General features: G+C 64.3%; 6 protein-coding genes across 6 annotated transcripts; 3 read left to right on the top strand and 3 right to left on the bottom strand.

Moving 5' to 3' along the window:
• Window positions 1-1,051: 1,051 nt before the first annotated feature.
• Window positions 1,052-2,558, top strand: EMIHUDRAFT_422053 (hypothetical protein). The gene is made up of 3 exons (XM_005765958.1): window positions 1,052-1,211; window positions 1,346-2,032; window positions 2,107-2,558. The coding sequence occupies exons 2-3, from the start codon at window positions 1,562-1,564 to the stop codon at window positions 2,395-2,397; spliced, it is 762 nt and encodes a 253-aa protein (XP_005766015.1). The 5' UTR covers window positions 1,052-1,211; window positions 1,346-1,561; the 3' UTR covers window positions 2,398-2,558.
• A 1,633-nt stretch (window positions 2,559-4,191) lies between these two features.
• On the bottom strand, window positions 4,192-9,825 carry EMIHUDRAFT_451999 (mitochondrial putative glycerol-3-phosphate dehydrogenase; the record flags this gene model as incomplete). Its single annotated transcript, XM_005765959.1, has 16 exons — window positions 4,192-4,548; window positions 4,810-4,851; window positions 5,066-5,269; window positions 5,456-5,680; window positions 6,624-6,773; window positions 6,877-6,975; window positions 7,048-7,146; window positions 7,397-7,543; window positions 7,767-7,814; window positions 7,986-8,053; window positions 8,167-8,298; window positions 8,337-8,358; window positions 8,567-8,620; window positions 8,864-8,978; window positions 9,104-9,389; window positions 9,510-9,825. The coding sequence occupies 16 exons, from the start codon at window positions 9,823-9,825 to the stop codon at window positions 4,258-4,260; spliced, it is 2,298 nt and encodes a 765-aa protein (XP_005766016.1). The 3' UTR covers window positions 4,192-4,257.
• Window positions 9,826-11,263: 1,438 nt separating this feature from the next.
• On the top strand, window positions 11,264-12,695 carry EMIHUDRAFT_66758 (coenzyme Q biosynthesis protein Coq4; the record flags this gene model as incomplete). The annotated part of the gene is made up of 4 exons (XM_005765960.1): window positions 11,264-11,671; window positions 11,765-11,818; window positions 12,181-12,213; window positions 12,531-12,695. The coding sequence occupies 4 exons, from the start codon at window positions 11,264-11,266 to the stop codon at window positions 12,693-12,695; spliced, it is 660 nt and encodes a 219-aa protein (XP_005766017.1).
• Window positions 12,696-13,333: 638 nt separating this feature from the next.
• Window positions 13,334-15,240, bottom strand: EMIHUDRAFT_66757 (mitochondrial polypeptide chain release factor; the record flags this gene model as incomplete). The annotated part of the gene is made up of 6 exons (XM_005765961.1): window positions 13,334-13,440; window positions 13,573-13,648; window positions 13,889-14,002; window positions 14,362-14,412; window positions 14,486-14,722; window positions 14,878-15,240. The coding sequence occupies 6 exons, from the start codon at window positions 15,238-15,240 to the stop codon at window positions 13,334-13,336; spliced, it is 948 nt and encodes a 315-aa protein (XP_005766018.1).
• Window positions 15,241-16,993: 1,753 nt separating this feature from the next.
• On the bottom strand, window positions 16,994-18,073 carry EMIHUDRAFT_452000 (hypothetical protein). The gene is made up of 5 exons (XM_005765962.1): window positions 17,965-18,073; window positions 17,737-17,779; window positions 17,541-17,672; window positions 17,383-17,444; window positions 16,994-17,316 (listed from the first exon to the last, which is right to left on the bottom strand). The coding sequence occupies exons 2-5, from the start codon at window positions 17,758-17,760 to the stop codon at window positions 17,238-17,240; spliced, it is 297 nt and encodes a 98-aa protein (XP_005766019.1). The 5' UTR covers window positions 17,761-17,779; window positions 17,965-18,073; the 3' UTR covers window positions 16,994-17,237.
• Window positions 18,074-21,767: 3,694 nt separating this feature from the next.
• On the top strand, window positions 21,768-21,989 carry EMIHUDRAFT_66766 (hypothetical protein; the record flags this gene model as incomplete). Its single annotated transcript, XM_005765963.1, has 1 exon — window positions 21,768-21,989. A coding segment is annotated over one exon (222 nt), but the record flags the coding sequence as incomplete, so codon positions are not given.
• Window positions 21,990-26,445: the final 4,456 nt, after the last annotated feature.

Here is a 26,445-nt window from a genome sequence, read left to right on the forward strand (position 1 = left end):
GCGCCGCAGCGGTGGTCCACACCCTGGCCCCGCTGCCTTCATCCCCCCCCCCCACCACCACCACCAACGGGACTGAACCCACACTGGATTCCGTTCCTTTTGAGGTATGGTGCACGCAGGCTCGAGGGGGCCCTTCCCAGCTACCACACCACCAACGGGACTGAACCCACACTGGGTTCTGTACTCTGGAGGTAGGGTACCACCTCCGTAGGCCTACCTCGCACGCGCCGCCAAGTTTTGCGCCAACTGGGGTGTGCCAGAGGCGCACCGGCCGGCAACGCTCTCCGCGCTCTCCAGCTGGGCACGCGAGGTCGGGCTGCTCCCCCATATCTCCCCATATCTCTCCCATATCTCCCCCATATCTCCCCCATATCTCCTGCGAGGTCGGGCTGCTCTCGGCGCTGGAGCGCGCCGAGCTGACGGGCCGCGGCGGCAGCTACCTCCGCTTCCTCGAGCCGTGCCTCGAAGGGCGCGGCCGGCAGCACGCGGCGTCCAGTCCGGCCGACGCTGGCCGGTCCGAGAAGCTGCGCGGCTAGGAACCTTCTAGGAACCATCCAGGAACCTTCTAGGAACCTTCTAGGTCCGAGAAGTTACGCGGCTACGCGATGCTCCTTGTGAATCTGACCGGCGCGCCGCTACCTCCCGAGGACCTGGCCGCGTACGGGCGCGGGCTTCTGCCGCTCGCGCGCCGCGGCGGCGGCGGCGGCGGCGGGAAGCTGCAGCCAGGGACCGTTGCGACCACGGACTTCCCTCCGGGCGGCCGTCTGCTGAACACGGGCGTGCCTACGCTGGTGCTGGTGCTGCCGCCCCGCGACGGCGCCGACAGCCGCTGGAGGAAGATGTACGAGCGGTGCGCCGGGCTCGAGAGCGTGGGGGCGGGCCTGAAGGGGCGCGTCTTTCGTGGCTTGAGCCCTGCGCAGTGGGACGAGGCGGGCAGGGAGCTGCCCCGAACTTTCTGGGAGCCTTCCAGGAGCCTTCTAGGAACCTTCTAGGCGGTCAAGGGGCTGCCACCCTCGCCTCTTGCGGCGGCGGCCACCGCCGCCGCCGCCGAGAGCGACGGGGTCGGGGCCGCCGTTGCCGGTGCGGTGGGTGGCGGACCCGCGGGCGCGCGTCGGCTGGAGAACGAGCGGACGGTCGTGGCGGTGGCAGCATTGCCACCGGGCGGCGGCAAGAGCACCCTCTTCCGCCGGCTGCAGGAGGCCGGGTGGCAGGTCGCCTCGTGCTCGGCGAGATCTCGGCGAGATCTCGGCGAGATCTCGGCTATCGCTCGGCTCTCCCTCGGCTAGGCTATCCCTCGGCTACCCCTCGGCTACCCCTCGGCTACCCCTCGGCTACCCCTCGGCAGGTCGCCTCCTCCGACGAGGAGCGGGCGCGCGGCGGCTCGTTCGACGAGACTCTCTCGCGGGCGCTGCGCAGTGCGCCCGCCGTCTGCTACGACAAGAACCTGCCGGACGCCAACGGCCTCTCCAAGCTCTGCCGCGTACTGCGCGCTGCCGAGACGCGGCACGGCGTGCGCGTGCGCGTGCTGCTCGTGGCGCCCCGCTCGCTGCGCCATGACGTGATGTGGGCTCGCGTGGGCGCCCGAGCGGCGACGGACCACGCGCTCACGCAGCACATTGAGGGCGGCGCGGCGAAGGCGTACGAGATCTTCAACGCGGTCTTCTTCGAGCCGTCGCGAAAGGCGCTCAGCAGCGTGCACCGCTTGCCCGGCGTCCTCGTCAGCGACGCCTTCTGGGCCGAAGGGGCGGAGGGGCCAAAGGAGCTAGCGGAGGAGCTCGTGCGGCGCGCCACCGCAGGCGACGCGCCGACGCTAGCTGAGTTCGCGGCCGCCGTCGCGGGAGGCGGCGGCGGCGGCGGCGGCGGCGGCGGCGCCTCCGCCGCCGCGCCGACGGCAAGCTACATGATGGCGGAGTTGCCGGGCACGCAGATGCACGTGACTCTGGTGCCGCCGCGGGGGAGCGCGACGTCCGCCGCGGAGGCCGCCGCCCTCTTCGCAGCGATGAGGGCGCTCCAGCCGCTCGCCGGCTCGCCGGTGCGCGTCGTGCTGCCCCTTCTAGGATCCTTCTTCTCGGAGCCGTCTAGAGGAACGTTCTAGGAACCGTCTAGGTGCGCGTCGTGCTGCCGCGGTACGTGCTGGGCACGTGGCGGGGCGAGACGCGCAAGATTGGCTTTTGGGAGGCCGGCATCCGAGGGCTGCCCGATTCGCTGCACTACACGCCGCAGGCGGCCTTGTACCACGTCACCGATTCGGCCGCGCTCATCGGATGCGCGCCGCGGGACGTGTCCGACTTCCTCGCGCGCATACGCGCCGGCTCGCTCGACCCCGAGTGGCAGGTGCAGATTTTCGAGGCGTCAGCCCCGCCACCGGAGATGGCGGCGGTGGTGAGGGAGGTTTGAGTACAGCGCATTGCCCCTTGTCCGTCTGGGTGCTCTCGGATGTGCGCTCTACTTGGTTCCTTACTTGGTACCATGGCGGTGCACTACCAGACCAGCCCCTTGGAGTGAAGGCTTCGTACATCGTGCCCCGGTCTACTATGAAGATCCGCAGGACTGGAGCGAAAAAAAGCAAGCGTCACGAAGCGAGTGCTACCAGACCACCCACACGAAGACACACACCGACCACCGTCCACCGAGCATTCGGCTCTGAGGGCGGAGGTAGAGGTAGGGCTGGCGTGGCCGTGGGGGGCCTCAGGCTGGGCTCAGGTAAAGGTAAAAACCTGTCTCAAGTGTCAAGACCGCCGGAGGTACCTGCTAGAGGTAAACGGAAAAACCACGTGAGGGCAGGTATAAACGTACGCCCGTGAACGTAACCCGCCGAGGGCTCTGTCCTCGAGGTGGGACGACCAAGGCCCCGCGAGAGCGCTTCGCCTGCGGCGCGCCTGCCCGGCCATGGACCAGGCTTCACCGCCGCTTGCCGACGGCTGATCGCATCGCCTACCGCATCGCGAATGACCAGTGCCGCGACCACTTGACCTTGCTGCCTGCCTGCTGACCCGGTGCAAAGAATCTGTGCGTCTCTCGGCGCATTGATTGTGCATGATTGCTCGAGTGGCTCGAATTGGCAATCCACCGCAATGCGAACATCACTGGAGAGCATACGCAACACGGACGCAGGCTTGCCGTTGGCGGCGTCGGTTATCAGAGGGGTCAGGTCATAGTGACGCGCTCGATGGGTTGCTGCTGCATTGTCCATTGACGCACACAGCAAAAGCATCGCAGCGGAGACCTTCTCATGAGTGGCGGCTCGCACCATGAGGCAGTGCGGACACCAGGTGCGCGAGGGAGACGCGCGCCGGCCCGGGTGACTCGCTTGCGAGGTAGATCCCGTTCCAGCCAGAGGCCGCGTGACCACCACGGGGACGGCTGGGGAGGAGAGGTCATCCGGATGTGGGCGGGACGCCCCCGGGCACCTGGTTGCTCTCCTCTTCCAGAGTCCCTCCCGACGGGGACCGGTCTTAGGCCATTCCAACGGCCAGACCGCTCGCTTAAGGCTGATTGGCTAGACGAGCGGTCTACCTCCAACGGGGCGGTCCGGGAACGCGTGGAACCTGCCCACCTCGGTGGGAGGTGGTTTGGCGCCGACGGACCGCCCTCTCCATCACCCTTTCGCCCAGGGATCTACAATGCTGTCTCAAGGTCCGACAGGTTCGGCACCGGGCACCGCCTCGGTATACAAAATGCGCCTGCGGGCGGACCCTCACAGATCACAGATCACACCAGGTGCGCGAATTTAAGAGCCATTTTCGGCCACCAAAGCGAGATCACCCGAGATCACAGCTGAGTCTGCCTCTGGCCTCGCCTCCCTCTCCCTAAAAGTACGTACACTTTCACAGAATGGAGGCAAACCTCAGCGGGAGAGGTGTTTCGACACCACCGAGAGTGTTTTGTACTTTTGAACCGCAGTGCGCGTTTCTCGATGTGATCTGTGATCTGTACGGGTCCGCCGTTTCTCGATGTCGATCATCAATACACAAGTAGTACAAGTGGACACTCGCTTGCTTTTTTTCGCTCCAGTCCTGCGGATCTTCACACTCCAAGGGGCTGACAAGTGGAACTGCAACTGCGAACTGGAGAAAAAGAAGGCGGCGCGGCCGCGGGGGTGCCGGGGGGCTTTACATTTCATTAGTTCGTTCCGAGCGCTCGGCTCACGGTTGCAAACGATCTCTTTAAAAGCATGAGGGGTGGGGGCGGTGGATCGGCTTTCGGAACCTTACATACTCTAACCCTCCGCACAAGCCTCGAACGCACATGTCACGATCAGCCGATGAGATGCTGCAGCCGCTCGACTTCTGCCGCGCTCAGCGCAGGCAACGCGAGGTCCTGCGCCATGTGGTTCGGATCCGTCGTGCCGCTCAGCGGGGTGATACCGAGCGCCTGCACAAAGCTCAGCCACACCTGCTCGGCCGACGCGCCGTGCGCCTTCGCCACCTCGCGCACGGCGCGCCCCTGCAAGATGCGCCGGTTGCCCGTCAGGGCCCAGAAGGCCTGGTACCGCACGCCGTGCCGCTCGCAGACGGCGCGCACGGCGACGTCGTGCCGGCCGTGCTCCTGCCGCCAGGAGGAGGAGGGGGGAGGAGGGGGGGGGGGGCGGGGGCGGGGGCGTGGCACAGCTGAACTGGACGCGACACATCCAACCGCGGCAGTCCGAGTGACTAAGAGCTCGCGCCGAGAGGCGGGTGTCGCGCTAGCCTTCCGTGGGACTCGGCGTTGCCTGTCTGACTAGTCGATCTCTGTCTGACCGTCCGTTCTCGACTGCCCGTGCATGCGAACTGGGCCCGGAGTTGTGTTTCTGCGGTGAGAGGCGCGCGCCTCCACGAACCGGTTCTGCACGACGGACGGCTTGACGGAGGCCTACGCTCACCAGCCCCGGCCGGCAGGTTACATCTCCCCATATCTCCCCAAATCTCCCCAAATCTCCCCATACCTTAAGGCCTCAGCCAGCCCGGCCGCCAGGTTCGATCTCCCCCTGATCTCCCCTATCTCCCCTATCTCCGCCTATCTCGAGGCCTCCTCGCAGAGCCGTTCCAGCTCCCATATCTCCCCCTATCTCCGCCTATCTCGAGGCCTCCTCGCAGAGCCGCTCCAGGGCGGCCGCGTCGTACTGGTTCGAGAGACCGAGAGCCCGCGCCTCGCCCGCCGCCACGTGCGCCTCCATCTGCCGCCAGGCGCGCAGTGTCTGCTCGTGCGACGGCAGCGGCGAGTGGAGCAGGAGGCAGTCGAGGTAGTCGGTTCGCAGGTTGCGCAGCGACGCGGCGACCGACTGCTTCACCTGTCGCGACGACGAGGTTCTCAGCATAACTCTCTCATGACATGCGTCTCTACACACAAACGCTCTCTCGCTCATCTCTGTCTCTGCCTCTGTCTCAGTCTCTGGCTGTCTCTCTCTCTCTCTCCCTCTTCATCCTTCCCTCTCCCTCCCTCCATCCCTCTCTGCAGAGTCGTGGGTCGTTTATACCTGCTCCTCCACCTCTGCTGCAGCATCGTACGGCAGACGATCGGGATCCTGGCCCGCCAGTGGCGTGTACTTGGTCTGCACGTACAGATCAGCTCGCCGCAGGCCGGAGGTCTCTAGCGCTGCACCAACGGCCGCCTCATCATAGTGCTTGGGCTGACACGCCGTGTCGATGCCACGAAAGCCGGCACGAAGGGCTGCCAGGACCAGCTCGTACGTTCGCTCTCGCTTCCAGGCGGTGCCGTAAAGGATGGTTGGCGGAGAAGCGGTGGTTGATGCGGACGTGGATGCGGCGGCTGCTGTGGCGGCTGAGACCGCGGCGGCGGCGGCAGCGACAGGACGTGGGACCAGCCGACGCACCCTCATCATTCTGCTTTTGCCGGGCCGAAGCAGAAGAATTTTAGCGCCAATTACGGGAACACGCTTAGAACGAGGCAGACGAGAGCGACGCGACAGAGGATGAAGCGACAGGAGAGAGAACGACGAGGGTGGGACGACCGCGAGGTGGCATGAAGGTTGCAGCGAGAATCGGCGAGGGACTGCGAAGAGAGATAGGAAGAAGCGGACGCCCAAGGGTTAGGGTGGGCGACGGCTAGCACCACACTCCTCTCCTTAAAATCCCTGTGTGGTGGCGGCGTGCCGTCCTCCCATCCCTCCCTTGGGCTGTCTGTTTTCTTTCCTTCTTCTTTTCGGGAGCGTGTGTGTCATGTGAGAGAGGCTGCTGTCTTTTCATATTACGCCAGCCTCCGCTCCAACCTGGCTCTCATCTCCCGCTCTCAACGCCTCAGCCACGTCGCAGCGGAGGCAGTGGAGATGGCAGCGGAGGCGGTAGCGGAGGGAGGCAATCAACAGGGTGAGGGTTGTCCCCGCGTCTTTGAGAATCGTTGAAATCGTACTGTAAGAAGAGGTGTGACCTTCGCTGATAATGGATAACGCGCGGCGGAGGGGGCGCGGCAAGAAACCGGGCGGCAGGCTATGAGACAACTGTATATGTAACGGCTTTCGCGTCTTGTGGAGCCTCGCAGCGATCCAGGGCTGCACGCCCGGCGCGCGCTCGACCCCCATCTCTGTGCTCATGGGCCCTTGAAGATCTCCGACACTTTGGCTGGATCCACCTATTGGGGGACGCGAACGAGCGAGGTAGGTCGTATGTGAGGAGCCCATCTCGCACGGGCCACGGCGCGTGCAAGGGCGCCTTGAGGCTGTCGTGCAACTGCTTGTGGAAGCTGTCGCCCTTGCCGTTCCACCACTCGACGAACTCGGGCTCCGTGATGCGGCCCGACTTCGTGCTGTCCATCAGCTCGAAGGACGCGGTCAGCTCCTAATGTTTAAGTGCAGATAGACGTCGGGGCGTGATCAGCATCATTGCGCCTCATCCGGCGCCTAATGCTAGTTGCCAGATGGATGCGTCTGCACAATCTAACCGACGGTTCCTTGGAGTTCGCGAAGGGGAAGCCGAGCCGAGAGGCGGCCTGACCGACCTCGCGCATGTCGAGGTAGCCGGAGCCGTCGGCGTCAAGCTCCTTGAAAAGCGCAGAGAGGTCCTCGAAGGTAGCCTGTTTCTCACGACCGTGCTATCAAGAGACGCCGCGCACAGCTACACCGAGAGCGCCTGAAGACAAGGTGGCCGAGCGGAGCTTGGCACCCGACTTGTCGGGGACCGGCCCGCCAAACTCATTCATGTACGCGGTGGCCTATTCACAGCCGGCCGTGAAGAGGTGCTATTCGAGGCTGTACGGCGAACTCGCGTGGGCGCGGACGCCTCAGTGATCTGACGCTTCTTCTCTCTCGAGGACCAGCCTACGGCAGCCGTGCCACGCAAGCCAGTGTGCCTCGCGCCTCCTTGATGCGTGCCGTGAGGATTCACCCGCTCTTCACTCTCGGCTGGATCTCGGCTAAGAGCTGGCCGAGCTTCTCGGCCATGATGTCGGCCACGCGTGGCACAGCCTCCTTGGCCGCCTCCGAGTTGATGTACGCGAGCCGCATCCGCAGCGAGAGCATGTCCTTGACGCTACGGCAGTACTCGCCACAGCAGTACTCCACCTCCTCCTCGATGAAGGGGTAGCCTGCAGCAAACACACCACACGATATCTGGAGACCGGCGCAAGGGCGGAAAATAGAGTGGGGGCTGGGTGTGCGGGATGCTTCTCCCGCATCTGGGAACAGTTGGTTGCCTTCGACGAGGAGCCGCCCGTACCGCGGCCAGAGCTTCTCCGTAGGCTTGGAGAGGGTGCACACATCCATCGCGCGCCTGCAAGCCACGCCACGGAAATGTCGTGGACGTGTTGCGTCGTCTCGGAGAGGGGCAAGACACGTCGAGTGCGCGCCAGCCGTAGGCGCGGACGAGGTGCTCGGCCACGTCCTAAATGGATGTGGGACGCCTCATTGAGAGCGGCGTGGTGGGAACGAGTCGCCACCCCGCAGCTGGCCGAGCTCAGCCCAAACGTCTGGATGAGCTTGATGGTGAGGAGGTCCTACATGGCGAGATGAGCCGGGGCATAACAGCCGAGGTGTCGGTCGAGGGAATGTGCACTCGACGGTGCAGAGGCTCCTTGGTCTTCGAGCGCAGCCCACGGTAGCCCGGTTTGAAGTTCTCCGAGCCTACATGGTGACAGCGGGGTACCCCAAAAGACGAAAAGGCAGACTACGGCGTGTCGCAACGGTAGCAAGAATCGTGACTAGATCTCGGCTAGATCTCGGCTAATCCTGCAAACCGATGAGCGGGAGGTGGCGCGTGACGCACGGACCGACGTCTTTGAAGCCCTTCTCCTTGATGACGCGGTTGACGGTGTCCTCTGCCATCTCGCGGTAGGTGGTCCACTTGCCGCCCGTGATGAAGCAGATCCCTGTGTGATGAAGACAGAGGGAACAGGGTCGTGAAAACGGTACCAGACAGCGCCCGCAGCCTCGATGCGACCAAATCATCGGGAGCATCAACTCAGAGAGTGGAGCCGTTAGGGAGGGGAGAGGGAGCGAAGATCCGGGCGTCCGAGTGGCGATTGCCGAAGGAATGCTGGTGCATTGACACGGGACGTATCGACACGGAACGGCGGGTGCATTTCGAGTGATCTCGTGGGTATCGCGGGCGATCTCCGGGAATCTCGGGGTGATCACCGCATCGTTGTGCTGCCCCTCGTGCAGCACCGCGCAATACTTGAGGTCGTCGGCCTGCGTGAGCGCGAGGCAGAGAGCCGCGGGTGAGTCAGGCATGCGATACGACGGCGGGTGCAGCCTCGACGCGGCCGTTGTAGCTGAGAACACGCCGTGCTGGGGTCGTGACTCCAGGAGACGGCGAACTCAAGCAACATGCCCGCCGCCGAGTGAATGGGTTACTGTGAAATTCACCATTCAGCATCTAGCGTCGCTGGCCAGCTGAGGGAAGGTCTCCCGTGCCATCTTGGGGCCGAGAACGTACGACGGTGGGCAATGGAAGAAGGAGAGCGAGTCGTAAAACTTGGTGAAGAGCGGCGCGATCAGCGGCAAGATCATGAAGAGCGGGTGGTCGAGCACGGGCTCCCACATGATCCTGCGCAGTGGAGGGCAGAGACAGAGGGCCGTGAAGACGGAGCGGCTACGTCTTGGACGTGGGCGCGTAGTCGGTCGCATTGGCAGGCGCAGGGCCAGGCAGAGGAATAGCGTGTCCACTCACACGTGGCGAGGAGGGTATGAACGGAGCATCTAGGTGCCGGATGCCACTCGCGGATTGGGATGGCGAGCGGGATCCAGTTGACAAGGTGGGGGTGGGTCTCCATCATAAAGGTGCGCTCCTGGTGGCAGTTGTAGACCATCTTCATCTCCGAGTAGAAGGCCTTCACCGCGCCGATAGGGTCGGACAGCGTGCCCCAGGAGAAGAGGGAGGCCGCCGCCGTAGCAATGTACTTGCTCCCGCCCCAAAGCAGCTTGGACGATCTACTCGAGGTCTCGCACGCAAAGTCGCCTGGCGAGGCGCACGGTGCGGGACGGAGGTGGCGTGGGGAGGACTGCGGCGCCGGTGGCGACGGTGCGAGTCTCGTGCGGTAGCGGTGGCGGGCCCAATCTGTCGCAAATATATCGCGACCCTTGTCCACGCAGGCAGTCTTGAGTCCGCGCGTGGCGGCGTCGAGCGTGACGCCGCAACCAGTGGCACCAGCACCGATGACTAGAACATCGAACGGCTTGCCTGACTTGAGCGCCTCGATCTGGTGCTCTCGCTCAGGGACACCGCGGGGTGACCAAGCGATGCCGCGCCACTTGACGTCGTCAGTGACAGAGCTGCGACGGACCACGGGCCCGTCGCCACTGCTCTCGGCCGCTGCTGGCCGGCTGAGGTCCCATGCGACCTTGGCCGCGACGCACGCCGCCGCCGGGGCGGCCACCCGTCGGGCTCGACGCATGTGTTTATGTGCTCCGCGACGTCGAGCGCGCGAATGGACGTCCGTCAGGTATCCGACGGGTATCTTCACGGCCCTGTCACAATCGTATCCCGTTTTTCAGTGTACGTACTTTTAGTTTACTGGGAGAAAAGAGAGAGGGGGTTGTGTTCTCTAGGCGTGTATGTAGCTCTAACGTACGTACCCGAAGGTGAACTGCTGACAGGGTTTGCGATGAGGAGCGATCCGAACGTGGTATTCGGTTTTTCTCATCGAGAAAAGAATAATCTAAACTGTTTGTCACATTGATGGGGAAGAAAATACCTTTCCTGAATTTTACAACCATAGGAATAGACTTATACAATTGTAGCGCCTGCTTTCGGCCGCGGTAGGCGGGCACATCCACGTTTTCGTCCGGCTATCGCAATGAATATGCGCCACCAGGAGCGGACGCGTCAGTTCGAGAAGCAGACATTCGACGTGACCTCCCAGTGCGAGAGGTACTGCCGCTGCATCTGCTGCCCGTGCGTCGGCCTCTCCACTACAAAGCTCGAACTCGGCCCAGACGAGGCGGTCCTCACCAAGCACGACTGCTGCAACCACATTGTGCAGAAGCGCCCGTATGCACAGCTGGGCTCGGTGAACTCGCACCACGAGTGCGGCATCTGCTGGAGCGTCGGTTCGGATCTCACCGGCCGCGACGGCAGGCTGATGCCTGGCTGGGGCTGCAACGCGCCGCTGGTGCGCGAGATAGTTGAGGAGCTGCAGGAGCGCAAGCTTGGACGCGGCAACGTTGCGCAGATGAGGTCACACGAGGACCTGGCCGCGTCTGTTGCCCACGCCCACGCCAAACTCGACACAATCCTCTCTCATCTGGGCCTTGAGCCTCCAGCGCCGCGGCCAGCAGAGGCGCTTGCAGTCGCACCGCTGCCAGCTGCGGAGGAGATGATCCGCATGTAGCCGCATTCAACCAACAGACTGCCTTACCGGTTCTGGCCCTCAACGGGCTCTGCCCCCGCTCTTGCTGGCGACACAGCGCGCGCCCTGCGCGCGCTCCAGAGCTCCCCACCTCTCCACGTCTCCAGCCTGCACACGCTCCGCGACTCACTCAGGCCAAGAGTGGTGACTGTGAGGTGTCCACGTAAAAATACGGGGGCGGAGGGTATAAGCAGAGCGACAGCCGATACAGAGACACGTACTCGAGGCGACAAAAGCGCCAGTCTTCCGTTCCTCCCACCCCGATCGCGCACAGACCACAGTGTTGTGCGAAGGAGTTTGGTTGGAAAATTCTTTGGCTTCTGCAGAAGCCGTCGCCTCGCGTGAATGGTGTACAAGCGGCTCGGAATCTCGTTCCGTAAATTCTTTCGTCGCGCTGCGCGCCTCCGTTTGGGCCTCCGCTGTGCCGACTGTGCCGTACGACGACAGGCACTGCCTCATCCGTGTTGCGTACACACATGTGTATATGACGCTCCTCACCCGCGGCGCCGGCGCGGCGCGCTACAGCGCACACGTCCCGACAACGCTGCTCGAGAAGGCGCTCATCGGCTCAAGCTCCGCCGTGCGCGCCCTCGCCGACCCGCGGCAGGCGCGTCTCGTCGGCGTCGTGGGTGAGACGACGGGCGGCGCGGCGCTGCACCGGCTGCACCGGCGAATGGAGCGCCACCCGGTCGGACGCACCGTACTGCAGGACCGGCCGCTGATCACGTCCGAGACGCTGCACGCGGAGACGCTGCGCGCCATGCCGGCCGGAAGCTTCGGCGCCGAGTACGGCGCTTTCCTCGCGCGACACTCGTTTGACCCGGACGAGCGGACGGCGGTGCACTTTGTTGACGACCCAGAGCTGGCGTACGTTATGACGCGGTACCGACAGGTGTATACTACACCAATGTGCCTCCCCGTGCCCGTAGCCCTTGCGTGTGTGAGCCGCGCCCTGTGCCCCCGAGTTCATTTGCCTCTCCGGCAGGTGCACGACTTGTGGCACGTCCTCTACGGGCTGCCACCCACCTTTGCGGGCGAGGTATGGGGAGATACGGGGAGATACGGGGAGATCAAGGTGCCTTCCCACCTTTGCGGGCGAGGCGCCGGCTCCCGACCCTTCCTGTGCGGGAGCTGGTTTGTCGGGAGGGAGGGGCAGGCTGCTCGCCCACGTGCACCGGGCCCAGTGCTTGGCACTTCGAATGCCGTGGGGCTCCTGCCCGTGTCCGGGTGTGGAGATGCGAGGGAGCAGCCTGGCCCTTGCCCCACCACCTCTGTGTGGTGTGTGCCGAAGTCCACCTCCCCTTGTGTTACACCTTGCCTTCCCCCTCCAGCAGAGACGCGTGCCAGGCGCTTCCGGCGACGCCCCCCCGCCTCTGACGCCCGACACGCGTGCCGCCTAAGGTCGCTCTCAAGTGGCTCGAGGCGGCGCAGACGGTGCCGCTTGCCTAGAAGCGTCCTGGAAGCGTGCTGGAAGCGTGCTGGAAGCGTCCTGCGTCCTAGAGAAGCGTGCTGGAAGCGTCCTGGCGAGCGGCGGCCTCCCGCGGAGTCTCCAGAGAGGCGAGAGTTGTCGACATCAGCGCGCTGAGGCACCCGCGACCAGCCACTCGCTCGCAGCAGCGCGCGTCGTCTCGCCACATCTCGCCACATCTCGCCATATCTCGCCATATCTCGCGGCGAGCATCCCCTCGGTCGGCGCGGCGCTGCTCCTCACCCCCCCCCCCTTCCCTTCCCTTTCCCCCCCCCCTCCCTAGGGGCTGCCGATGTGCGCCGCCGGCGCCCTTGCGGGCGGCGTGCGCCTGACGGCGGCGCAGCGGCGGGCGGTCGTGCGATCTGTGCTCCCGTGGGCGGCGCGGCACGCGCTGCGTGGGCCAGCACGACCCGCACCACCCACGGGACTGAACCCACATTGGGTTTGATCCTCTGGGGGTATGGTACTAGGCCCGACCTGATGAGCGTGTACTACGAGCGAGAGATGGGCCGCCCGATCGACGAGCTGCGGGCGGAGCTGCGCGTCGAGCTCCTGCCGCGCACGATCAAATGAGTCGAGTCACTCCTCGCTGCTAAAGGCCTAAGACTGTGTGTGTCCTGTGTGTCTGTCCTGGGTGTGTCCTGTGGAGCTTGCGTGTGTGTGGTCTCTGCGCCGGGAGCTTTGGCGGGGCGCAGAGCCAGAGGGAGAGCGAGAGGCCGTCGCGTGCGCAACTGCCGAACTGGCAATTGTCTTTCTCGAGACACGTAACCCGTTCTGCCCGACAACATACGTACGGCTCTACGTTGTACGTATGGGGCACGCACAGCCTCGCTGCGAGAACCGAGAAACAAACGGCGCGCGAGCGAGCGCGACAAACACCGACATAGGCGACGTCCGACGAGGACACGCAAATGTCCAAGCGACGGTGCGCGCTCGCGCGACGAGGCGCGAGAGTGCGCACCCACAATGTGTGGGTCGTGGAGCCGCAGCCTCCGTCACTGGTCGAGCCCGAGCTCCTTGAGCCGCTCCTGCTCGTCGAGGGCGATTAATTAACATCTAATGATTGATTAGTATTTATCTCATTAATCAGTGCTCCTGCTCGTCGAGGGCGATGCACTGCTGGATGATGGGCTCGATCTGGCCGGTGAGCACGCCTGATATTGACATTATGATCACGGGCGAGCATCTTTTTTCTTTTTTTTCGATCTGGCCGTTGAGCACGCCGTCGAGCGCAAAGTTGGATCCGAGCCGGTGGTCGGTGCATCGCGAGTCCTGGGGTTGGGGTGTGGGATGATAAGGCACGGTGGCCTTCTCCACACGCACACGCGCGGTGGTCGGTGTGCAGCGCGGGTCCTTGTAGTTGTATGTTCGGATCTTCTCGGAGCGAGAGCCCGTGCCGACCTGACATGTATGGTATGCTTATGATAGGATTGGAATGGTATTGCGAGAGCCGGTGCCGACCTGACATGTATGGTATGCTTATGATAGGATTGGAATGGTATTGCGAGAGCCCGTGCCGACCTGACATGTATGGTATGCTTATGATAGGATTGGAATGGTATTGCGAGAGCCCGTGCCGACCTGACATGTATGGTATGCTTATGATAGGATTGGAATGGTATTGCGAGAGCCCGTGCCGACCTGCATCTTGCGCTGCGAGGCGACAGCGGCCTGCTGCTCCTCCACCTGCATCTGGTACAGCTTTGCGCGCAGCATCTGCAGCGCCAGCTCCTTGTTTTTGAGCTGCGACCGCTCCTGTTCACGGCTGGAGGTGTGAAGAGACGCTGTTCACAGCTCCTTGTTTTTGAGCTGCGACCGCTCCTGCGTCACGCAGGCAGAGAGGAGGATACCCCGAGAGGAGCCCGAGAGGGCAGAGAGGAGCAGAGAGGAGCAGAGAGGAGCCGAGAGGAGCCGAGAGGAGCCGAGAGGAGCCGAGAGGAGCCGAGAGGAGCCGAGGGGAGCCGAGAGGAGCCGAGAGGAGCCGAGAGGAGCAGAGAGGAGCCGAGGGGAGCAGAGAGGAGCCGAGGGGAGCCGAGAGGAGCCCAGAGGGGGCCGAGATTGTCCGAGATTGTCCGAGATTGTCCGAGATTGTCCGAGTGTCGCTCCTGCGTCACGAAGAGGCGGATGCCGGTCGGCTTGTGCGTCAGGTCGATCGCCGTCTCGACCTGATTCAAGAGCCCCTTGCCTCATTCATCCCCGCTCCTCAATCTTTGGCCTCGGGTCGACCGCCGCGTCGACCTTGTTGACGTTTTGCCCGCCCGCGCCGCCCGAGCGAGCCGCGTGCATCTCGATGTCGCCGGGCTTGATCTCGACGGCAACCTCGTCCACCTGCGGGGGAGATGTGGGGGAGGTGTGGGGGAGGTGTGGGGGAGGTGTGGGGGAGGTGTGGGGGAGGTGTGGGGGAGGTGTGGGGGAGGTGTGGGGGAGGTGTGGGGAGATATGGGGAGATGTGAGAGGAGAGCATGAGCATCGATACTAGTGAGCAGAGGAGAGGGAGGTGAGAGGAGAGGAGAGGAGAAGGAGAAGGAATTAGTGGGCGCTACTGCAAAGAGAGGAGAGGGTAGGAGGAGGACTAAAATGGGCGCCAACATAAAGCGAGGAGGAGGACTAAGTGGGCGCTAGAAGAAAACGTGAGGAGGGACTAAAGTGGCTGATCCGTCTCCGCCGCGCGCGCCGGTCGGCAGCAGCAGCAGCTTGAGTCGGCCGTCGAGCGCCTCCATCGCCTCCTCCACCTCGCGGATCTCGGCGCGCGCCATCTCGCGCAGCTCCGCGTCCTCCTCGTTGAACAGCTCCTTGCCCTCCTCCAGCCGCTGCTCGAGGCTCTCCCACTCGGCGAGCGCCTCCACCGTGCTGTCGAGCTTGGAGCGCTCGCGTGAGACGCGCAGCATCTCCTCGACGTTGGCCTGGACCGCCGGGTCCTCCAGCTGCGCGCCGAGCTCGTCGTGCACCTTGCGCATCTCACGCAGCCGGTCGAGTACGAACGCATCCACCATCACCGCCGCGCCGCCTCTGCGAGAGCACATCGCTGGCAGCGGCGGCGCCCGCGGCGCAGCAAGCCAGCCATGAGCGATGAGCGGCAGAAGCAGCGGCCCGGCCATGAGCTGTGAGCTTGGAGCGGCCACGAGGAGCTGAACGCGGGAGGAACTGCGCGGGAGGAAGCAGCGATAGGCAGCGATAACCAGCGACGCGTGTGAGCACACTGCGAGCTCGAAAAAAGATGACCCGCTATGTGTGAGGTTGATGACTGCACTCCAAGTGCTCCAAGTGCAAGATGCTCCAAGTGCTAACGATCGCCATACAGACATGGGTGCGAAACAACGACAAGACCAAGGCACGGGCAGAGGAGAGAGAGAAGAATATAGGGTGGATAAAGCGCCTGTTCACGGCATGGAGGGAGGGTGAGCCACGCTGAACGTAGAGCCGAACGGGAGGAAGCCGGGGAAGAAGACTCCGAGGAGGACGAAACACCAGTGGTGCAGTCTGTTGCGGGCATTAAGAAAACAGGATCTGGGGTCCCGTACCATGCGGAATCGACCCTATCCAGTGCTCAAGTGCTCAAGTGCTCAAACAGGATCTCGCTAGGGTGCCCACAGGGCCCAAAAAAAGAATGACATGGGATGTGTCTTGTGAGCCTGTTTGTGTCTGTGTGTCGCTCGTGCGTGTCGTCATCATCTGTCTAGCGTCCACCCATACCGCGTTGGTGTCCAGTCCGAGCCTGGCTGTTCTTCACCTTTCTACCTACCTATACCTACCTGGATGTGAGGTTGATGACTGCACTCCAAGTGCTCCAAGTGCAAGATGCTCCAAGTGCTAACGATCGCCATAGGGATCCCTACAGACATGGGTGCGAAACAACGACAAGACCAAGGCACGGGCAGAGGGAGAGAGAGAAGAATATAGGGTGGATAAAGCGCCTGTTCACGGCATGGAGGGTGAGCCACGCTGAACGTAGAGCCGAACGGGAGGAAGCCGGGGAAGAAGACTCCGAGGAGGACGAAACACCAGTGGTAATCCCGTCGTCAGCTGTAACGATGCACCCGAAGGGGACCCCAGCGCCAGCATCATCCGTGAAGGCACAAGTGTTCGAAGAGAGAGTGGACCTGAGCAACGATATGACTCGGCGGCAAATGATCGCAGTGGGCGTCAGAAGAGTCGTCCTTGCGCGAGGAGAGCTCGATAAACTCGAGGGGCCAAAATGTGCCGCGAGGAGGGCAGAGCTGCGCCGAGCAGCGAGAGCAAGGGAGCGGCAGGCGGCGGCACCGTCGCAGGACGAGGCAGAGGAGAGCGACGCGACAGAGGAAGAAGCGACAAAAGAGAGAACGACGAGAGTGGGACGACCGCGGGGACCGGGGTGGCATGAGCCTTGACTTCGCCTGGGGTCCATGCCCGAAGCCCACCCTGTGAATGTAGAAGGTAGCCATCCATGGTTTGCATAGTTGGCTCAATTATAGAGTCGGGATTTAAAGCTCAATTGCACGCGCGCACAAACACCCACGGCATGAAGGTTGCAGCGAGAGTCGGCGAGAGACTCACAGCGACTGCGAAGAGAGATAGGAAGAGGCGGACGCCCAAGGGTGGGCGACGGCTAGCGCATCACACCCCTCTCCTTAAAATCCCTGTGTGGTGGCGGCGTGCCGTCCTCCCATCCCTCCCTTGGGGTTGGGCTGTCTGTTTTCTTTCTTTCTCTTTCTCTTTACGAGGTAAAGGTACGAGGAGAGGGGGGGGGGCGGGGGGAGGGGGGGGAGCACGATTTGATCGATTGATAGGTACGAAACACCTAACATCCAAGTGGTATCGCCCTCTTGCGTTGTGGCAGACGACGGCTTCAGACTCGAGACTGGCGCGGCGTGCGTTCAGCCAACGGCCGCGCGGTCCTCCACAAACGAGGGCTCCCTCTTGGACCGCCGGGCCGCCTCAAATCCATGACCCATCTCGCTCCGCCGCTCGGCGCGGTGCATCGCCTCCTCGATCGCCTCCGCCAGCGCGTGCGCTAGGGTGCTCGTCTGCACCCCAAAGCGTGCCGTGAGACGACAGCCACCCGCCACGAGTCCCTGCCACGAGACAACCGCCTATTCGCGTCCAGAGCTGAGAGCAGGAAAGGATGCGATAGTCGCGGCCCGCATCGAGACCGCCGCCTCCGCTGCCGCCTTGAGCGCGAAACTCGCGTCAGGCATCTCTGCACCGCGTGCCCCGGCGCCTAGGCGATAGGGAGAAGGGCACGTACATGCCGCCCCCTCGAAGATGGGGAAGCGCGTGTTGGGCCCGCGGGAGCGCGACGCTGCAAAATGCGCACCCAAGAGTGGCACAGCGACAGACACCAAGCCGTGGCGCTGAGCCGCGTCAAAGGCGGAGCGGTACGTCGCTGTCGCGTGCTCGGCCCAAGCGTCCCCCTCAAGCTCTCCAGGGCGGTAGAGAAGGGCACGACCTTTTCACAGGCAAGAGGGTGCCAAAAGAACGACCCCGGGAGCACACGGTGGCAGAACGCGCGCCGCGTGCACGATTGTGCCGTACATCTCGCGCAGCTCCCCGTGGCTGCTCGCAGCGGTGGCGGGAAGGGGCGTGAGGAGGTGGCGTCAGGGTTGGAGGAAGGTTCGAGGAGGAGCGAGGAGGGGATGTGGCGGTGGCGACGCGGCCGGTGGTGGGGCACGATGCGTGGACGGTGAGCAAACGGGCGGCGGTGTCTAACAGCCGGCTTCGACTATAGCCTCGCAAGGTGCCTGCTCCCGACCACGGCGCCGCCCGCGGGACACCGCACGCCTTGGGCGTCCGCCGGAAAGCGGGGAACAGTCCTATGAGGTGACGAGAGCGGGGAACAGTCTTGCAACCTCGACGCTGCCAAGAGATCGCCAACTCACACCAATAGGCAAGGGTGGTTAGGGATACCAAGCAAATAATACGAGATTCTAGAAAGGCACGAGAGACTGTGCGCAGCTCAAGGCCGCACCTTACGTCGGGTCTCCGTAGAGCTCCAACCAGCACTCATCGCGGGGTGTGAAACGCGTGCCCGCAAGCCGCTCGTTCGCTGGGTTGACGAGCGCGTCGTTGGCACCCTCGCCGCCGGGCGGATGTGTTACGATGCAAGCGGTGCGGTGCACCTCTATCGATAGCGGCGCTCCCTCCCAACCACGCACATACTTGCACGCCGGGCGGCCGGGCAGCTTCTGCGCACTCCACGCGCGCCACTGGTCAAGGCCTCCGTCCGTGGTGTCGCGGCCCAGCGCACGGGTGGACGCGGACCTCGCGCCTCGCGAGCGGCACATGGCGAGCCTCAGTGCAGGTCCGACGCGGCGAGGGGCGCGCATGAGCAAAGCGATCTTGACGGCGAACCAGCGTCTCACGAGAGATTCATTCCGTACTCAGTACGACGTTACTCTCTCTCTCTCTCTCTCTCTCTCTCTCTCTCTCTACGTGTTAGGTATCTTGTTGGCAAATCAGGACACCGAGCTCACACAAATTCACAGCCTTGTTATGAGAAGAAAATACGTCCTATGGCGCTATGCGCTGTGGTCTGCAGATGGATAACTAACTGGATACCCATCACTGAGCCGACAATGCTACGGGTAGCCCCGGGGGGGCGCCCACCCCCATACCCTCGGGCACTTGCCTGCGCCCTCACGCGCTAGCCCACGCCCTGCCCGGGCGCGTCGCCCGCTTGCTCTAGGTGAAACGTCTTAAGGAAACGACACGAGAGGGTCGGCCCGACGGCGGGCGGAGTAGACGGGCACTGGACCAGAAAGGACCGGGACAAGACCTTGTGTCTTGATTTGCCAACAACACACCTCTATACGTATTCACAGATAGGTTGATAAGAAACAAGAAGCTCACATCGCACAGACAGTGAGGGTAATTGCGCCGCGGCTCAATCCACAGGCGCAGCAGCATTACGAGGCATTCTCCAAGCACGGCCTCTGGCGATAAATAAATAGACAGGCATATCCAACACCACACTTAAATCCGTCACGTTGGCGGCCAGTGAGCTTTTGCGCCTCGAAACCCCCCAAAAAAGAAATGATCGTGGTTTACGCGGCAATTTTGTTGCAACAAAGAATGATCCGCCGCGCACAGTGCGACACCATGCTGAAGCCGCAGCCCTCCGTCGAACTCATAAAGGGCGACACCAAGACCGGGTACAAGTGCGTCCTCTACAAGCTCACCAAGGACCCTACGCGGCGCTACAAAGTCGAGGTCTCCCGCAAAGGCGTGAAGACTACCCTCGGCCGCTTCGCGACGCCGGAGGAGGCCGCGTACTGCTACGCGCTCTCGCCAGAGGGGCTGGAAGATGCGGCCAAGCTCGCCGAGGCGGAGGCGCTGCAGAAGGAGCAGGACATGACGAGCGCCCAGGCCAGAGCGGCGGCCGCCGGGGAGGGGCTGGAGCTGCGTACGAACGGCGGCTCGGGCTTTGTGGGCGTCCACCAATCAAAGACCTGCAAGCTGCCTTTCTCGGCACAGGTTACGCGCGGCCGCAAAACCACCACCCTCGGCTACTTCTGGTCGGCCGAGGCGGCCGCGCTCTGCTACGCCCGCTCGCCCGAGGGCCGGGCGGCGGCGGAGGCCAAGCGGGCCGAGGCGCATGCGCCTCCGCCGATGACAGCAGCTGCTGCGCTGGCGGCGGCGGCGGAGGAGGGGCTGGTGCTGCCCACGTCGGGGTCCTCGGGGCAGGGGCGGCGGCAGGGGGAGACCTCGCGCTTCCTGGGTGTGCAATGCGCGGTCAGAGGGCGGCTGCAAGTCCGCGCCTCTTATTGCCGCGACGGACACGAGATCATCCTCGGCTACTTCGCCACCGAGGAGGAGGCCGCCCTCTGCCGCGCGCGCGAGCTCGCGGCTCAGGCCGTCGCCCCCGCCGCCGCCGACGAGCTCGCCCTCACTTGCCCCATCTGCATCGAGCCGATCGACTCTCACCCGGTCGCCACCACCTGCCTGCACGTCTACTGCCGCGGGTGCATCGAGGAGTGGCGCGAGGTCGAGGCAACCTGCCCGATGTGCCGCGAGCCGCTCAACGGGGCGTCGGGGCCGTGGCTCACGGCCGTGCCGCTGGCGGCCGCCGCGGACACGAGCACCTTCCCGCGGCAGCGCACCGGCTGGAATCCCTCGCAGCTCACCGGCTGGAATCCCCGCGAGTGGCAGCAGATGCTCGTGGAGCAGGCCTCCGTCGAGGCCGCGCGCGCCGCGCGCGCCGAGGCCACCGCCCGCTCCGACGAGCAGCAGGCGGCGTTCGTGTACCGCAGCGGCGTCCCCCGGCCCGTCGACCTGGCACGGGCCGGGTACCGTCCGCTCTTCAGCGCACGGCGTGGCGGGCACATGGCCCGCGGCGAGGCGCACCCGCGGGCGGCGAGGCCCGTCCGCCCCGACCCGCCCGGCAACAACTTTGCCGAGGTCGAGGAAGCGCGGCGACGCCTCGACGCGCGGCGCCGCCTCGACGCTGACACTTCCAAGAAGCAGAAGAAGGGGGAGGGGCAGTAGACCGCCCAGCTCTCTCTCTCTCTCTCTCTCTCGCCCCCTCTCTCTCGGCGCGCCCCAGTCGCGCCCCCGTCTCTCTCTTTTGCGAGACGTGTGTGTGTGCCGAGGCTCTCTCTCGCTCTCGCCCCCTCTCTCTCGGCGCGCCCCAGTCGCGCCCCGTCTCTCTCTTTTGCGAGACGTGTGTGCTCCAAGGAGAGGCGCGGCGAGTGTTGGCCCCCGGTTACGTCAAGCCCGGTTGTAGCGTGTGGGCCGCGCTATCAAAGACACGTTAAACGAAGCAGTGCACCGAAAGTAGACGGTGGGTGAGTGGGCGCGTTGCGATCTCCTGTGGTGCAGCACGATGTCGATGTGACACAGCCGACGCGCTCGCAGAGCGAGTGGTCCTGACAGCCCCGCCACCGCAGCCATCCCGGTTTCCCTCCGACGAGCCGAGTGCACGAGGCGTGGTCTTCTGGGCTCGTGGCTCGATGCGGGCACGGTTTTCTCTCCGCACGGTTGGGTTCGCCCCCTAGTTGCGGATCCCGCCGAGCCCGCTCTGTACCGCCAAGCCGGCTCGCCTCCCCGCCCTGAGGCCGTCACCGGTCGCGGCGCGTCGAGCAGCGCACCAGTGCCCCGCGAGCAGCCCTGCTCGCCGGGGCGGCCCGAGGCGGCGGCGAGCGGGGCGGGCGGCGCCACCTCGGGCGCAGCGGCCTCTTCCGGCTCGGCGGGCAGCCTTCCCGAAGCGGCGGCGGAGAGAGCGGTGGCGGAGGCGGAGGCGGCTCGGCATGCCGAGGTGCTGCTGGCGGAGGAGGAGGCGGAGAATTTGGGTGAGCGCGCCAAGGAGAGCAAGAAGGGGAAGAAGAAGAAGAAGAAGAAGAAGAAGAAGAAGAAGAAGAAGGGGAAGGGCGGCGGGGGCGGCGCTGGGCCGTCGCGGGAGCCCGAGGATGAGACAGCGCTTACGGCGGAGGAGGAGGTGGAGTTGGCGGCGGCGCTCGAGGAGAGCGCGAGGCTGGAGGAGGGGAGGCGGGCGGCGGAGGCGCAAGGGCCGTCCTCGGCTGCAGAGGCACCGGCTCCGACGGAGGAGGAGCCGCCGGCCGACTTCATCTGCCCGATCACGACCGAGCTGATGAGTGACCCGGTGATGGCGGCGGACGGGCATTCGTACGAGCGGACGGCGATCGAGCGCTGGCTGGCGACCAAGTCGACGAGCCCGATGACGGGCGGCGCGCTCGTGCAAAGCTTCCTCGCCCCCAACCACACGCTGCGCCGGCAGATCCGGGAGTGGGAAGAGGCGAACGCATGCTGAAGAGCGCAGCGCTTGCGCCGCCCGCCGCCGTCGGCCGTCGGCAGCGGCTCACACCGTGGGGCGGGGCCGGCGCGGGTGGGTCTGCTGAGACTACGCGCCCGGAGAGGATGGCGGCAACGTCATGGTGAGTGAGTGCGAGAGACACGTCAGTCAGCGACCCTGGAAACTCTGAGCCCGAGGGCATAGTCCCACTTGTCGCGGGGTCGCCGCGCGCTGTCGACCTCCTCCGCCGAGTCCCGGATTGATTCATATTGACCCCTTTCATGTATGTATGTATAGAAAGATGAACAACAGCCAGGCTCGGACTGGACACCAACGCGGTATGGGTGGACGCGAGACAGATGATGACGACACGCACGAGCGACACACAGACACAAACAAGCTCACAAGACACACCCGCTCCGCATGGAATGAGCTCAGGACACTCTACCTCAAGCATGTTCAGCCCATTGTGCTCGACTCCTTCGGGAACCTCTTCTACCCTGTTCTCGACTGGATGAAGGAGAACAAGTTGGAGCTGTATGCTGCTCAGGTGAGTGGTGTCACCTTTGGAGACCTCTTCTGGCCCCGCTCACACACCGACGACGACGCCTGGTACACTGTCCTTGTCCCTCTGGACGACCCGAGTGGGGGTGTTGTCCATGGGGGTGATTTTGCTTTTCCAGAGGCCGGCTGGGTGCTCAAGTGCGAATGTGGGGACGTGCTCATTTACGGACCATGGCACCTGCATGGGACAACAGAGTTCTGGATTGACGCCGCCAAGAAGGGGCGCATCTTTGCGGCCTTTTACATGAAGAAGTCGACAGTCACTGCAGCAGGCATCACTGGCAACATGCCGGCAAGGCCGGTGAAGCTCCCCTATGGATTTTGTGGAGAGGAGTCGGACTGAGGAGGGGGAGAGTGTGTTCTTATCTTTTATCTCAACAACAAAGATACACACATGTATGCAACTTTGAGATTTTGAGAGCCTCTCTGGGCACTGGGGTGATGTGTGGGGAGTACATGTCGACGAGGCCGTGCCTGACTGCCTGTGAGGATATATGGGGGGGGATATGGGGAGATGTGGGGAGACGTCGAGTACGCGTGTCGATGAGGCTGCCTGTGGGGAGATATGGGGAGATATGGGGAGATGTGGGTACGAGGCTGCCTGTGGGGAGATATGGGGAGATATGGGGAGATGTGGGGAGATGTGGGGAGATATGGGGAGATATGGGGAGGTGTGGGGAGGTGTGGGGAGATATGGGGGGAGATGTGGGGAGTACGCGTTGTCGAGGCTGCCTGCGGCGTGGACAGCGATGGCGCACCCGGTGGCGAATCAGAGGCAGAGGGGCGAGAAAACGTCGTCGAGCTTGAAGGCAAGCGAGGCGCTGAGCAGCACCGGCGCCACTCACTGACGCGGGAAACGACCATAGCCGAGCCTACAGGAGGTACCTCCTGCGGCTCATCTCAGGCTCATCTCAGGCTTATCTCAGGCTCATCTCGGCGCATCTCAGGCCCATCTCAGGCTTATCTCCGGCGCATCTCATCATCTCGCGCCGCGTGCACCATCTCCCCCCATCTCCCCCCCTCACACAGGAGAGCAGAGTACAGATTCAGATCTTGATGAGGCGGGAGAGATCTTGGTTGCCGCCGAGGATCTGCTTTCCCAGCTGGAATCAGTGAAGCAGATGTGGTACAATCGGTTTCCAAGGCAACTTTGCGGAGAAGAGTGTGCGTGACGCCTTGCGGATCGGACAAGTAGTGTGAACCGCGGGTAGCCCCCCCCCCCCAGGGCCTCCAGGGCTCGCACCTCAACCTCTCACAGACCAGCGCACAGCGCCATGGGAGGTATTTTCTTCTCAACAACAAGGCTGTGAAACGGAAGAGCTGGCGAGTAAAAGTGTCCGGACGCTTGGAGCACACACATGCTTTCGCAGGAACCCGGCGACGAGCCACAGCCCAAGAAGGCGAAGGCTGCGCAGACCGCGCCGCTGGTGATCGACGGCCAGGCGAGCTGCCCCCAGTGTCAGCGGCCGGTCGCTGGCAAGCAAACGTTTTGCAAGGTCCCGCCCGCTGGCGAGCCGCAGTGCAAGCAGGCGTACAACCGGCGCCAGCGCGAGGCTAAGCTGACCAACGCCGGCTGGGCGGACGGCGAGGATGCGGGTCGCCAGCGCGGCGGCGAGCGCCGCGTCTTTGCCGTGAACGGCATGGCGCGGCTGGACGGCGCACACGGCATGCGGCTCGCCGAGGTGCTCGTGACCTCGCCGCACTGCACGCAAGTCGAGCAGTACAGGATAGGCCTGGTGCGGCTCTCGGGCGTGACGGAGATGTACTGCCCGACGCTTCCCGACGCTATGCCCAGCGAATTCGACCGCAACATGAAAACGGAACAACTCGATGCAAAGGAGGCGCAGGGGGAGGGCTCGAAGACGTGCTACACGGCGCTCTCGTACGACAGGCGGTGGCGGACCGCGAAGCTGCGGCCCTGGACAGAGGCGTATGGGCAGCAGCTGGCCCAGGGCTACATCACCTATATGGACCGTTGGATGGGCCGCGACACGTACTACCTCCACTGTGGCTCGGTTCTCGCCATGCAGATGTCGTCGGGCGGCTACAGAGCCGTTCACTTTTGCACGGCAACGCCCGTGCTCCACCTGGAATGCTACAACGGCATGGAGCAGATCTACCCGAGCATCCTCGAGATGCACTACGCGGCCAACGCGCACTCCCGCCAGCTGCGGCTCGAGTGGCTTGAGCGGGCCAAGGGCTCCCTTACCGCATGGGCCAACGACTTCAAGATGTTCGGCTTTCTGAGCGGACCCCGGCTGGGCGACAAGGAGGGCAACTCGCCCCTGGAGTTCTGGCGCCGGTCGCGGGCGCGAGCGGACGTGAAGAAGGAGGACGGCGGCCTCGGCCGCTCGGAGGAGGAGATGCAGCGCGTGTACACCGCGATCGACAAGGCGCTGCTGGCTGTCGAGGCTGAGGTGGGGCTTCGCATCAAGCAGGCCGGCACAAAGGCGGTGAAGGCGCGGGTGCGCGCCGAGTGCATCCGTCGCATCGGCCAGCGCGCCTGGGGGCAGATGCCCCACATCGACCTGCGGACGCACGAGGTACAACTCGCGACTGCGCTGACGGACAACTGCGCGCCCACCATCGTCTACCAAGGCGCCGACGAGTACACCCTCGCGACCCTAGCCACGCAGGTCGGGCGGGAATGCACCTACCTGGCCAAAGACGGATACGCCTGTTTCCGCCAGCTGCTGCTGGAGCCGGAGCTGCTGATGGCTGGCATGCAGCCAGCCACCAAAAAGCCGCTCATGGCAGGCGACAGCATCGTGCTGCGCGGCGGCGTCGTGCACGCCCGCCCGTGGTGACTGCAGCTGGAAGGGAGGCGCTTGTCCAAGGAAGCTTCTCTCTCAGTGTAGTAGTAGTCCAGGTTCTTACTAGAAAAGGGAGAAGGGTGTTCTCTCTAGGCCCTACGCGCATCTCCGCACCGCTGAGGAGCGCCAGAGCCCTCAGGGTAGGCTCCGCCTCACTGCATCTCGGACTGGAGTCCACGAATTGATTTTCCTAGCGTCGTCAAAGTGAGCTCGAAGAGCCGAGGCCCGCCGACCGCCTCCCTTCTCGCCGCTGCTCTGGGCCGGCGCGATCACCCACCGGGCTCAGCCGGCCGCGAAGGCGCCGACCGGTGATCGCCACCGTGCCCCGCGTCCGAACGCCGTTTCATCGCTTCCCCCTCCCTCCTACTGCAAAAAAAAAGCTCGTGGGTGCGGCGCCATCGCCTGGTCGGAAGCACCGTGCAGCGTTGCCAGCTGTCCATCGCCCCCTCATGTGCCCTCGCGCTCCCATTGACTCCGCGATGGTGAGCCTCCGCCTGTACAAGACCGGGACGGCGGACGAGAAGCGCGACGAGGCCAAGCTCGCCACCGCGCTCCGCGTGGCGGGCGCCTCGCTGGCCACGCTCAAGCAGGCGCCGCGGGCCCCGCAGTCCCGCTGCTCCGCTCCCCCCTTCCCCCTCCAAGCACGCCGTGTGCGTAATAGCATGTGTGACCTCCTCTCATCGCGTCTCCTCTCGCACGCAGGAGCGCTGCTACATGGTCGCGCTCGAGGACGGCGCGCCCGCACTCTCGGCGGGCGACGCGTCCAAGCTGCGGTGGCTGGTGGCGGAGACGTTCGAGCAGGACAAGACGAGCTGCTCGCCCGGCCTCGCCGCGCCCGCCGCCTCCGACGCCCACACGATGCTGCTCGAGGTCGGCCCCCGCCTCACCTTTGCCACGGCGTGGTCGTCCAACGCCGTCGCAATCTGCCAGTCGGCTGGCCTCCGGTCGGTCGCGCGGGTGGAGATGTCGCGCCGCTACCTGATCTCCACCGCCGAGCCGCTCACGCCCGCCCTCCGCGCCGCCGTCTCGGCCGCGCTGCACGACCGCATGACCGAGCAGGTGCGACCTCGCCCGCCCCCCCCTCCTCCTCCCTCCTC

Source organism: Emiliania huxleyi (genome assembly GCF_000372725.1).
Source record: "Emiliania huxleyi CCMP1516 unplaced genomic scaffold EMIHUscaffold_53, whole genome shotgun sequence".
NCBI lineage: Eukaryota > Haptophyta > Isochrysidales > Noelaerhabdaceae > Emiliania > Emiliania huxleyi.